The 13711-nt window shown below is 40.5% G+C and overlaps 1 protein-coding gene across 2 annotated transcripts; it reads right to left on the reverse strand.

Annotated features, from left to right (window-relative positions):
• Positions 1 to 3267: 3267 nt before the first annotated feature.
• On the reverse strand, positions 3268 to 13008 carry LOC116762922 (histone-lysine N-methyltransferase SETMAR). 2 transcript variants are annotated; one of them, XM_032650522.1, is made up of 2 exons: positions 12796 to 13008; positions 3268 to 5789 (listed from the first exon to the last, which is right to left on the reverse strand). In XM_032650522.1, exons 1-2 carry the CDS (start codon positions 12910 to 12912, stop codon positions 4950 to 4952), a joined length of 957 nt encoding a protein of 318 aa, XP_032506413.1. In that variant the 5' UTR covers positions 12913 to 13008; the 3' UTR covers positions 3268 to 4949. The 2 variants fall into 2 exon arrangements, with proteins under 2 accessions (XP_032506413.1, XP_032506414.1); XM_032650523.1 differs by having other exon boundaries at positions 12838 to 13006.
• Between the last annotated feature and the right edge of the window lie 703 nt (positions 13009 to 13711).

The raw sequence follows: 13711 nt of genomic DNA on the forward strand, positions 1-13711 counted from the left end.
ATAATATGATAACGTGTGCGTTCGGTTCTGTGTAGCAGAGTGTAAACCCAGAAGTATGCCTGTAATGATAACCAAATTTATATAGTACTTTATAGCCTATATAAATCCATTATTTTATGTGAGTCCCTTAACAGTCTTACCAGGGAAGCTAGTTTCTTCCCTCCCTTTATAAGCATCAAGGCCAGGACAGCTTATGGGAAATCCACAGGCAATATGTAGAAATATTTAAAAGTTATAAATCAAGTTTGACAAAAATGTCTTCATAACCACAAGAATGGAAAACATGTATAAAGTTAGGGTTTTTATATGAGTGAAGTCGGCAAAATATCATATGTGACTAAATTTAATTGTCCTTGCTCATTCCTGGGCATCCAACTGAGTTGGCAATGTTTGGGTGAATAATAAAATAATGAGCTATGTGATTCATAATTTTTTACATATTTATGCCAAAAAGTAATTCTTCTTATTGTCCTTTCAGTAAAATCATAAATTGTGCTGTTATAAACAAGATTTTCACATGGTTGATGTTCTGTTAACAATGATACCAAATGAGACCATCTTTTCTGAGTTATTGTAGCTCTTTGTTTTTTGCGGTATGCGGGCCTCTCACTGTTGCGGCCTCTCCCCTTGCGGAGCACAGGCTCCGGACACGCAGGCTCAGTGGCCGAGGCTCACGGGCCCAGCCGCTCCGTGGCATGTGGGATCCTCCCGGACCGGGGCACGAACCCGTGTCCCCTGCATCGGCAGGCGGACTCTCAACCACTGCGCCACCAGGGAAGCCGTATTAATGCCAATTTAAGAAAGCTTTACTCCGCTGAAACAGAGTTGAAAATAAATCATGACATTTACTTATCATGTCCAAACATTGTAATGATATCGTATCTGATGAATTATCATTGCAGAAAATATATTAATTACATCATATAAACTGCTATCTCTTATGTTGTCATTTTAACTCTATTATATGTTATGAGAAGAACTAAGTAATGTGAAGAACAAATATCAAACCTCTAGACCCACACATTTACAAATGTAAAAGTAATATGAATTGCTTAATATTGCAAAATACTTCTGTCTCCATGTGCAACTGTAACGAACACTGTGCTGATTCGTGAGGAACCACACAAATCTCTGGAACCACAAACTTGAACAGAAAGAGACGCAAGAAAGTTGATATTCAATACTACAAGGAAACATTACTTTGTTATTTAAGAATTGCATTCATGCTGTCTGAGAGGAAGGATCTGACTGATTAATCCATCCATGTTCTTACCAAATTAAGCACTCCTACTGTTCAAAATCTCACTGCCCTGTGAAGCAGGGTCTGTCTCTGATAGTGGTGATAGCCACAAAAAATCACAACCTTAGACGCGGTCATGTTTTGTTTTGAGGACATAAAGCAAGTGGAGAAGAATTTCCTTGGGATCTGAGAGTGTTTATCTGTGAGAGCAATGTTCAGAGTTACAGGTTACCAGTACAAGTGACAGGCACCCATATCTTCTTGTTTCATTTTCTTATGACAGCTTTATGGAGATATAAATCACATAACACGATAGTCATCACCTGAAAGGGGTTTTTAGTATATTCACCCTAGAAACTCTGAACCCATTAGCAATCACTTCCTATACCTCCCTCTCCACCAGCCCCTGGCAACCATTAATCTACTTTATGTGTCTATAGTTGCTTATTCTGGACATTTCATATAAATAGGATCATACAATTTGTGGCTGTTTGTGTCTGGCTTCTTTCATTTAACATAGTATTTTCAAGGTTTATCTATGTTGTGGCATGTGTCAGCACTTCACTCCTTTTCCTGGTTGAATAATACTCTGTGATATGGATACCACATATTGTTTATTCATTCAGTCAGTGGACATTTGGGTTGTGTCTACTTTTTGGCTATTACCAATAATGCCACTATAAAGGTTGCATACAGTTTTTGGTGGGACATGTTTTCGTTTCTCTTGGGTCTAGTACCTAGGAATGGAGTTACTGGGACAGGTGGTTACTCTATGTGTAACATTTTAAGGAACTAACCAAATGGCTTTACAAAGTAGTTGTGCAATGTTACAACTCTACCAGCAACATACGAAGGTTCTACTTTCTCCACATCCTTGTCAACACTTGTAGTTGTCCTTTTGGTTATAGCTATCTTAGTGCTGCATCATTGTTTAAACGCTTTACAAGTGTTAACTTATTTGATTCTCCCAAAAATGCTGTATCCAGAAAAGGGAATTCAGAGTCAGAGGTTCAGTAACTTGCTCAACACTAACACACTGGAGAGGAATATGTAATAAGGAATATGTTACACAGAGAACATTATTTGAACACTCAAGGGAATGAAAACAACTTTGGGAGATTTTTTCCCCCTTTTTAAACGAGATCTTCCTGAGTTTAAGATTAAAATCCTCTGTTCTACGCAAATTAGTCTACCGTTGATGTACTTAATCCACTCCTGCCTTATGCTTCAGAGTTAGGCAGTATTGGGGCTTAATATTGAAAACAGGGAGGGAGAAAAATAATCTCTGAATATTCATTTCAATTAAGGCAAAATTTTCCATTTAGCCAAGAACAAAATCTATCAGCCACTGATATTTTGTGAATATTAATTTGAAATTTAAAAACATTAATTTAAAAAAGAAGATTTGAAAAGTTTTGTCCTCCAAGTATGATCTTTATTATTCTTGGGCCGAAACAGTTTCCAAGGTACACGTTTCCACATTCTTAGTGAATTTAGTGGAAACTGACTTCAGAGCCATTTTTATGTTTTAATTCCATGAAGACACATAACACTTTTTAAAATTCTAATTTTATCCTAATTTATAATTGTAAAAAAGTTATGTTTTTTATATTAGGATAATAGTCAAGCAGAAGTATATCTTTTAATGTTTGCTCTCAAAAGTAGAAGTGTCAACTTTCTTAGGAACATGGCAATTAAGTAAATGCAGTTAACTCACCTAGAAAAGACTTGGAAGAGTCTTCAACTCTTACTTTAGGAATCTGATTTCCAGGCGACATTGCTATTTAAGAATAAACTTGTGGGGCTTCCCTGGTGGCGCAGTGGTTGAGAGTCCGTCTGCCGATGCAGGGGACACGGGTTTGTGCCCCGGTCCGGGAAGATCCCACATGCTGCGGAGTGGCTGGGCCCGTGAGCCATGGCCGCTGAGCCTGCGTGTCCGGAGCCTGTGCTCCCCAACGGGAGAGGCCACAACAGTGAGAGGCCCGCGTACCGCAAAAAAAAAAAAAAGAATAAACTTGTGTGTGAGTACAAAAAGCTCCAAGGGTCTATATTCAGTGAGTTCTGTCTTTGGAAGAGACATCAAGATGGAGGATGCTGCTCGTGTCCTAACTGGAGTATTTCTGATACACAGATGGTGATATTCAATAGATACGGAGCACAAGGAAGAAGGAAAGGGTATCTGGAGCATCAAACAGTGAGCCACTCATGTTCCTTCTGACCATTTCCTTATTGCCTCTTAAGTAGCTCAGTTACTAGAAGCCCTTGTGAGGAGGAGAAAGGCCATTTTAAAATGAGAGATACAAGCTGCCTTACAAAAAACAGGACTGCTTCAGAGAAATCAGTTATAGAGGAAGGCTGGCAGGGAGAAATGATGAGTTTGGAGGAAAAATTCATTCTGTTTTAGACACTGCACATTTGTAGTTTGGGGCATTTTATGTATACTCTACTATCTATTCACATGGAACCATTCCTGATAATGTTATGTGAATACACAAACCCTAACATAGTTATTATTTTAACAGTTTTATTGAGATATAATTCACATACCATACATTTCATTCACTTAAAATGTACAACTATCCTACTTATATCATACAGGAGTAGAGTATTATATATAACATGGATCCCTATGATATAACTTTGAAAGCCCAGAGTCTCCTGGTGGTAGGGTCTAAATGTACTAGAAAAAGAAATTATAGATTTTTGCCTCTCCAGAAGTTTAAATTGAATTTTAAAACTCCCATCACCTTTGGTGGTGTTGACAGGGTTATTTTCATGTCGTTAATACATGAAGTGAGGCTGTTTGAAGTTTTGAAGCATAACTTCACAAGCCTTGAAGTACAGCAGGCATATAGCAAAAATTTTACAATTTGTTTCCTTTTATGACCTTTCGTTATACGTGGAAGTCATTCTCATGGTTATATTTTTCACTATTGGTGATAATCATTAGGGTTTTAGCAGGTGATAATTAATCATGCCCTCTTCCTTGATATGTTTAGAAACAGATGAGAGATAAACTGCTGGAGTCATACAGAAATGAAAATACCAGCCTTATTACTGATAAAATTGACTGGAAAGGAAGGCTTAGGTATTCAGCCATCAGGGTTTCCTTGGATCACTGATTAGGTTTGGTGCTAGTACTGGAAAGTTCAAAATAACAGTGGCATAAATGACGAAGACACAGTTTCTCACCGAATAGTCCAGAGGTGTCAGATCAGGGCTGGTAGAGTGTTGGACAGTGTACAGCCTCCAGACTCCTTTCAGTTTTGCTGATCTGCTATGTGTGGCTTCCTTCTCCAAGGTTATTTTGGGGTATGGCATGGATGCTCCAGCTCCAGTTATCATGTATACATTCCAGCCAAGAAGAAAAAAGAGTGGGATAAGGGAAGGATATCTCCACTTAAGGGCACAACGTTTTCCCTCATATTCCACTAGCTATGACATAGTCGCTTAGCCACATCTCACTAGGAAAAGTGAGCATTCTCGGCAGTCATGTACCCAGCTAAAAACTGAGAATTCTATGATAGAAGGGGAGAGAGAGTGTTGCTGGACAATCTGTAGTCTCTGCCACATTCCTAAGTTACAACCACTGGGCTCCCCTACAGTGAGGGGCAAGCTCCTTACCACAGAGCAGAGACTGACCCCGAGGGTGAGCTGCTTGTAAGAGGGGAACCCAGGAAGGGCTGAGCCAAACACGCTCGATTCCTCCTCATTCTCCTCCACTGTGAGGCCAGACACGCTTCTGCTCTACTTTTCCTTCCTCGCCCGTGTTTGGCTTTTCTAAGGGGCAGTACAGTGAGCTGTCATAAGGCAGGAACGCGGCACAGGATTCAGCACCACAATAACAAGGTTTCCTTAATTTCCCATTATCCAGCCTTTCTTTGTCTTCACTATCCAGTAGATTAAGAAATCTTCCTGAATAGTCATAAGAGAGTTCTTCTTCTGGCACAATGTCTTTGGCTGCAAAAAGTGCCAACTTTGGTACCATCGAGTTGATTCGGACAGGAATCATCAATAGGTTTGGCTCACAAGAATGGTTAAGGAATCTTCCAATATTTCCTATAGAGGTAGGATCAACGAACGTTTCCATTACCTGCCCGTTATAAACATGCTCCCTGACGGCTATAATGTAATTCGAATCGTGTATTGTTTGTAACTGAATTCTTCTCTGTACTTCTGGGAATCCTAAAACCTCGCCAGCATATTCACAGACAAACCGTCCTTTTGGTATAAAGTCCAAGGTACGAAGTCCCCAGCCTTTGCGATCTGTCTTGAACACCTGGAGGTGGAACTGCAGACCCCGCTGGACCACTCTGTTCCTGCAGTGGTCGCTGCACTGACAGAGGACATTGCATTCGAAAACTGGCTCAGCGCACTTTGCTTCTGATCCTATGTGTCTGAGGCATAAATTATCATCATAGTTCTTCTCACGACGGAGACAGGAGCAAGTTCCAGGGAGGCAGGGAGTTTTGAGACAAACGCATCCGGGAAAGGTTATTAGCGTGGGATCAGTGTCTCCTCCAGGGCCGGCTACATGATCAGGAGTATACTGCAAAAAACAGAAATACTGTTAAGTCAGCACGGCAGGTCATATATCTCATCTGTATTTCAAGCAGCTTTTGGCTGAGACAGTTCCTAATTCCAACAAACAGAATGAAACAAAAAAGACAAAATGCAATATATTACAATATTGCCTGAAAACATCTCTCTCCAATTTAAAAACCAGGGTTAATTTTTAGATTTAAAATTTGGTGGTTTCCTTTTAAGCAGTGGAAAAATTTATGTATTTTTCTCTTATCAGATATTGAAAAATTTGTAATCCATTTTGTTTCCCTGTTAGCTTTAGGTGTCAGGAAAATCAGTGCCGAATTTAGGTTTTGAATGCAGTTAAGTGTTTTGTCCTTGGCTTTTATCTCTTTCACATTTATCTGATAATACAAATGCATATATGTATTTTTATTGTGAGTTACCTCAGACCCTTTTTGGGGATAAGAAGGTCATAAATGATAAATCAATGAAAAATGGCCTTTGGGAGAGAGTCTTCCATTGATTTTTTAGAAGAATTTTTAAATTTGAAGATTATCTAAATTCTTATATATTCTCTCATGTTTTTAAAAAATGCTATTACCTTATAGTTCTATTTGAGTCTTCACAAAGTTAAAAGCAGAAACTTGGCAAAAAACTTGCAGAGATAATTCCAAAAATTGTCACATAATATTAATACATATTGACATTTACTGTAGATATATTATGTACATGTAAAGAAATCCTGTTCTTATTAAGTGCGAAAGGGAGAATACAAAAAAGTTTCTCTGTCTTTTACACGTACCTGTATTTTCAAAATGTTACATTTATAAAATGTTATGATAAAGAAGTCTTAAGTCTAAAGTCTCTCTGTGAAACCTGACCTCTGGTTATTTCTTCACTGGCAGAATGAAGCATATTCTCAAACCCTGAAGATTACAGTATCTCTCAAGAGCCCAGCATATTTCTTCATGTATAGAACAATTCATTTATTTATACTTGTTTTGTTCCAGAAAGGATTTAATGAAGCTTACAAAGAGGGAAGATAAATGAACAATAGGTAAGGAAAGTAAGGTGAAGGGAAAAATAAGTCGAGAGAGCTTAGACACACTAAGTGTGCAGCAGAAGTAGACTGGACATTTGGCTCTGCCCAAGAACAGCCACTTCAAAGAGGGAAATATGATTAGATGATTAGTATGGCTTGTACTGTCCATAAGGAATAATCTCACTGTTCAGAAGCATTGACTGTTTCTAGTATGGAGATGGGAGAGAAATTTGACAAATGAGTCTGTCTAAACCATTCTTTTCCAGGATGCAGTTTCATGGGCTGTTTTTCATTTCATTCATTCTGACCCTCAATAAAGGCTGTTGGCATCCTGCCACATGAAGTCAGTAAGAGCAGTTCTGCAAGAGACCAGTCGACAGAATTTAGCATATCCAGAGGAACGTTTGAACAGCCTTTCGGTCAATTATCCATTAACATTGTGTCAGTACTTTTAGAAAAAGTATTGAGCAGCATGTAGTTATACTCCCTGTGGAGGCCTTGGTGGAGCTATGCAGTTAGGTGCAAAATCCTATACTTTAAAAAACCCTGAGCTAGGGGGGAAGGATTGACATCCTTCTGTGAAAGGGTGGTGAGTGGGCGTACCTGTGGGGGAGGGGGAGAAGGCCAATACTGCTTAAAAAGTGATTTGGGGGTGGAGAGTGGAAATAGCTTCTCCTGTTTGTGTCGGTTCTTACAGCTTTAGCTTAGCAGAGATGTCATAAAAGGATGAAGGATGGCTTAGAAAGAGATGCCCCATCAGTCAAATTCAATGACTGCTGTCTTTTACAGAATCTACTTCCAGACTTTAAGAGTCAACTTAGAAATGGTTACTGAGACATTTTAAGAAGTGCTTTTAAAATGAAGATTTTACTACCACTTTGTTAAACTTTTCATGAAGAATTCTTTTCACTTGATTTGTTCTTAAAGGTGCATAAATTTTAATGTACTATAGAAATCACTAAACTCTAAGGTGATTGATTGATTGATTTTTTGATGCAGATAACAACTTTTAAAATCAGCTCTGACTTACTGTAGTTTTCTAACCAGGAGGGCATATTATTCCTTGTTGAACTTATTTGCATATGGATAAATACTTTCTGGAAAAAATACTATTATTTGCTTATTTTTGCTTTTATTTTTACATTTAAAATAAGATTTTGGAGAATCTGGTGATACATTTTTAAAAATTCTTCAATTTAAACTTTTTGCACAATCTCAGATCCTTTAGAGACTTAGATTACAAATGGTAGCTGATTCCAAATGAGCTGCAAACACCGTCCAAGGGATAATAGAGACTTCTGGATAATCTTCCTGTTTAAAGAGAATATTTTCTTCCCCTTGATCGATGTAATCATTGACCCTAATACCAATAATAATCACAAATCATTTTATCTCTATATGTTTCCACTTTCTCATTCGTAAAAAGGTTGGTTAAATACCATTCCAAAAAGATATTTTACCTGATTTAGAAAAATGGCTATACTAAAGAATAGTCTTTTGAAAACTGTGGTCTGATTTAACATATCATTATGTAATCATCTATCTTTTCAGGTATCTATATATTGAAAAGTTAATTATTTTTTTCAGAAATAATCTGACATTTTATTCAAATATTTATATTAACTTAAATTCTGCGTTTCAGAAAGCTAATGTTAAGTGTGTTACAAATTAGGAATCAGCTGGCATCAGCTTAAATACTCCCCATTTATAACACTCTTTCCATAGTCTGTACCCTACTCTCTGGTACAAAGCCCAGGACCAAACTGATCCAAAAAGGGTGTTACCCTGAGGGGTTTTTGTGCTTACCCTACGCCAAGGAGAGATCAAATCCTGGACATGTTTTAAAATCTATGCCGCATCTATTCTTCTTCTGATGAAAGCATCCTGAGTCTTCCCAGGGGAACCCTTCTCGCTCTTGTCTTAATGGTTTGCATGGGGCTTCAGGTTGGGTGGGCCCTAAACCTGGCTAATCAGAACATCGCTTGCTCTTTTCAACAGTATTTTTGGTTCATGGATGGGCACAGGACATAAGCCAGGTCAATGAAATATAATTCTGGGACTCCTGCTGAAAAAATTAGGGAAGAGGCATTCTTTTTCCACTGGGTTTGCTAAACTACAGAGTATCCATCAGGCATTCCCAAGTTGTACCACACACATAAGACCTACTGAGTGTGTGGCCCACCACAGGAAAGGGGAGCAGGGGTGCGAAGCAGGGAGGTGGTAGAGAGAAATATCTGATGACACCTTGAGAGTTCCTGGATCCAGAGATGCCTACAGTTAACAGTCTCGGACTTTGCTGTTATATGAGGAAATTCCTTCCCTTTTTTGCCTGAGTTAGTTTGTGCTGTATTTACGTTTCTTGCAAACAAATGAGTCTTGACTAATAAACCCAGGGTGGAAGCTGAGAATGGTTCCAGGAAATGGCTGGAAAATTTAGTCAAAGATATAAACGGCTAATGAGCAATGAGGTCTCTAACCGGGAGGTGAGAATGGAGCAAAGCGTGAAGGAGACTAGCCAGGAAAACTGTGACTGTGGCCTGAACACTGGGCAAGCAGTGGAGAACGTCTTAATGCAGAACATGGAATGTCCTAGAGGAGACACATACAGGACTAGGATCTTATTAGCACTGTGACCTTACAGCGAGTGACTTGCTAAAGTATGCACTGGCAACTATAAAAGAGGGACACTACCTGTATCTGAGGGGGGAAAGGTTCTCAAGAAACTTAATGAACATAACACTGTATTCTGTGTGGGCCACTTTGTACTTTTAAAATAGTAACTTTCTTAAATTCTTCTAGATATTATTTTGAGATTTTATATTTAAAACATCATATATTTCTGGCACATTAAGCTCTCTAAACATTCCCTTTCTATTTCTCTTACAGGTTTCTGTGAAGGAAATAAATGTGAGAAACCACGTAAAAAGCTTTCTCTAGTGGCTGGCACATTAAGTGTTCAATATGAATTATGCAGGCTATCTAGTAGGGTGGTGAAAAAAATAGGTTTGGAGTTAAACTTCTCAGGTTTAAACATACTCAAACCAAAATTATATTTGGAAAACCATATGATTATAGTCCTACCTCCATTATTTATCCATCTTGATGGGGGGAAACTGAGAGTTGACCCAGCACAGACTGCTTTCAATCATCAGTAAATATTACCTTATTGTGTATTGTATGCACATGCTGGGATTTAGAAAGAACAACTCAGAAAAATACAAAGGAGGACATGAAGAATGGGATTTTTATCATTTTTTCAGTAGTCATAACAAAAGCTTTACTTTTTCCTGGTATGTATCAAAGTGCAAAATTGATCATGTAAGAGTTGAGAATAAATACAAAATGATCAGTGCAAAATGCACTAGAAACCAGATCCTTGAAGAACTGGATGGAGACTTCACATTTTGTGACAGAAAACTTGAGAATTTTTTTTATAAACTATGGTCACCCAAGAAGCCAAAATGTAAACAGAGGACAGCATGTTAAAGTGCAATTATATTGTACCTCCTTGGCTACAATTAATTTCTCCCTTATCTGAAGTAGACCTGCACTTATTAATAGTATGAACTTTGGGATCTAAGTGGCATAGACTGTTGGGCTCTAAGTGTGTAGGTCTGACCTTTCTACCAAACGTCTTAAGGAAAGGCATGGTCAGGAGGTTTGGGGAATGGAATGGTGATAGGGGTTGGGTTCCTATCCATAGTACTAGGCACAGAGCAGGGGGCTCAGGAAATATTATTTGATTGCTTAATTGAAGCTCTTAATAATTTTTGATTGGAAGACTAACTTTTCTGAGTCACATTCTGTACCAAAACCCCAGAAACTGAAACATGACACTGCACAATATTCTGGGCTTAAAATCTAGGCCTCAATTCTGAATTTTAAGGAAGTGCTGTGAAAATCTTCATTCCATTTTTGGTTGTTTTGAAACACCAGCTACAAGAATCTTTGTACTTGGCCTCTAGCCCCATGAGTTTGTTTTTGCTCCAAGCAGCTATTAGGAGACTGTGAGCCAGACAATTCTTGTCAAGGTCATGTTGAGACCTTAAAAAGGATATTTGAAGCTGGTTTCAGAAACCTGAAAAATGGCTAGATCCAACTCTTAGTTCAAGAAAATCAATCGGTTTATTTTCTACTTGTCTTTTGACCCCGATGTCATTATGATGTGCTTGTTTCCGATCTGAACATTTGAATGTTCTTTTTGCCTTTTCATACAGGACCCAAAGGCAAACTAGACACAAAGTTATTTTTACTCTGAGTTTTTCATGCCTTAATTCTTATGTGTGCACATGCCTATGAAGGCAGGGTTTGGGGCAAGCAAGCTGTTTTGACCTTTTGTAAGACTGGTATTGTGCTCCATGAATATATGGAAGCAAACTAGTTGAAGGCCCTTTTAGGCTTGTTATTTACATGTTTCAAGCATGTTTTATCTTCTTGGTAAGACTATAAGCTCCTTAAGGAAGGGATCCTGTCTTCTATTTGTAACTCTAAGTCTACCTAGAGCTGTGCATACAGCCAGGACGCTAGAACATTGTGGGATTGAGCCTTAGTCTCCTTTTCATTTATGCCCATCAACTATAGGTATAAGGATCAATCACAAGGCTTCCTCTGCCCCCCATATAGTGCTTTCCATATGCTCTTGTAAGCTCAAGGGCAGGAATTGTATTGGCACCATCTTATATTCTATGCCTAGCTTAACACAGTGCCAGGCACATTATAGGCACTCAGTTATCTTTTGAAGAAAGACAACATATGTCAGTGTTTTAGACCAGGCATTCAGCAATGTTTGGTCTTCAATAAGCTTTTAGGGATCAGTGTTCAGTATGGCGCTAGCCACCTGTATTATTAATGATAAACTGCCTAATGTAGTTTGAGGAAAACTAACCATTTCTAACATTAATAGCCTGCTCTACTCTTTGAAAACTGCTGAATCTGTCCTCTTACTTGATTTTCAAAATAACCCTAGGAAGGACAGACAGGGTTTGATATCAACAATGGGTGTGACAAGGGCACTAAAACTTTAATTATTTTCATTTTGCAGATGAAGAAACTCAGGCTCTGAGACATGGCTAAGATGCTAAGCCCTGAACCTAGCTCTCCTACTTCCAAGTCCAGGGCTCTTTCCACTCCAACCAACATCCTTTTTTTTTGTCATTCCTTGTTCCTTAGGCAACATGCAGGCCAAGGTCAAAGGGGTGAGAAGGTTGGAGCACAAAGGTCTTTGAGGTAATAATAGTAGTTAACATTTATTGAGTTCTGTCAGCAAACCAGGAACTGTATTTTACTTGTAATTCTCGAAGCAATCCGGAGAGAGGTATTACTATTTTAATCGCACACGGGAGGACTCTAAGGCTTAGCTGAGGCTATTTATATTTGCCAAAGTGCTCACAGCATGAGGGAAACCTCAACTAAATGACTCTAGAAGCTAAGTTTTTAATCATGACACTAGGCTAAGATCCGTTAATGGGCCCCATGGCTTATCTTACAAACAAGACATTTGAGACCAGAGAGGCAACTGATTTGCCCCGGATCTCAACGAGTTCTGGGGACAGAACCAGGACAAAAAGCCAGGTTCTCACGGCTCTTTCCAAGGGACCTCACGAGACCTCTGGTTTTGCCTTCAGGGAACTGCCAGTCTATGGGCAGAAAAGAACATGTAAAGGTCATTGCGAAGGGTTAATGGGAAAAGACCGAAATCTGTGAACTATTTAAGAGCTTTTCCCGTTAGCAGATAGCTGTGCGATCGGGTTAAAAAAAAGGTCTAGAAACTTGGAGACAACAATCGAAGCACTACCACGTAGGGTAATTGAGAGCTGAACCCAGCTACCACTTACCCCGGCAATCTACCTGAAAGGGCGCCACCCCCATCCCCGGGCTGCGCGCGCAGCGCTCGTGACCGCCTAGCTCCGCCTCCATAGAAAAGGGTACCGGCCACGCCCTCAGGGGCCGCGCGCAGCTCTCGGGCTGGCCGAGCCCCGCCCCCTACCTGAAAGGGCTCTGGCTCTGTCCCTGGGGGCCACGCGCTCACAGGCAAATTTTCCAGGCTGCGCGCGACGTCCAGCTGCTCCATCAAGGCCTCAGGCTCCTCCTCAGAGGCCGCCATCCCGCAGGGCCAGTTCTGCACGGCTTTAGCGGCCGTTTTGCGCCGACACGACGCCTCTACCACCTAGACTCTCTTGAACCTCGCAGAGGGCGCTGGGAGTCGGGTCCCGAGGCCGCACAGCCTCATGGGAGTCGTAGTTTTTATCTCCCCTATCAGAAGTTTGCCTGTGAGGGCGTCACCTCCCTCGACTCTCACTCTGCGTTCCTTGACTTTTTTTGGTCTGGCTCGGTTTTTGTTTCGAGCCAGGTGCACAACAGATAATACAAAACCTTGTAAGGTATGGACAAAGCTTTGGGAACACACAATGAAGTGCTTGAATTTTTCCTGTGAGCCCAGGGAGGGTTTTCGAGGCGAGGTCGTTTGTCCGTGTGTCTGAGGGTTTGGAAGCTAGCTGGCGCAGGGGCAGGGGCACGCCCTAAGCTGAGGGGGTAAAGCACCCCCGGGTCTCCGAAGTCCTGGAACTTGTGGGGAAGCTGGGGTGTGTGTGATGGGGTTTGCGTTCGGGGGCGGAATAGCCTGACTGGGCTTCGCAAGGCTGTGTGTCGAGTCCTTCGCGCGCTCCCAGACTGGGATCCCTGTTTCCTTTCGGCTTCCCCTGCTCTGAGGAAACCGATACCCGCCCCAAAAAGGATTCCGATAACGTCGAAATTGCTGAATCCAGTGGAATATTTTCAGCCTTCCCAAAGCTCGCTGACCCGATTGTTCTGCTGCTTCTATGTGAAACCGTCTCTCCTCTCAGCTTGTGGGCCCCTGTCCTGGGTGCGCTTGCCTTGCGCAGACGGTCCTCACTCTCCTGTCC

The sequence above is a fragment of the Phocoena sinus genome, chromosome 11 (assembly GCF_008692025.1).
Source record: "Phocoena sinus isolate mPhoSin1 chromosome 11, mPhoSin1.pri, whole genome shotgun sequence".
Taxonomy (NCBI): Eukaryota; Metazoa; Chordata; class Mammalia; order Artiodactyla; family Phocoenidae; genus Phocoena; species Phocoena sinus.

Excerpts from the sequence above, each read along its gene's own strand:
- LOC116762922 (XM_032650522.1), bottom strand. The coding sequence starts at position 12,912 with ATGGCGGCCTCTGAGGAGGAGCCTGAGGCCTTGATGGAGCAGCTGGAC. Across the intron at positions 5,790-12,795 it reads CAGAGCCAGAGCCCTTTCAG|TATACTCCTGATCATGTAGC; the intron begins GTAGGGGGCGGG and ends TGTTTTTTGCAG.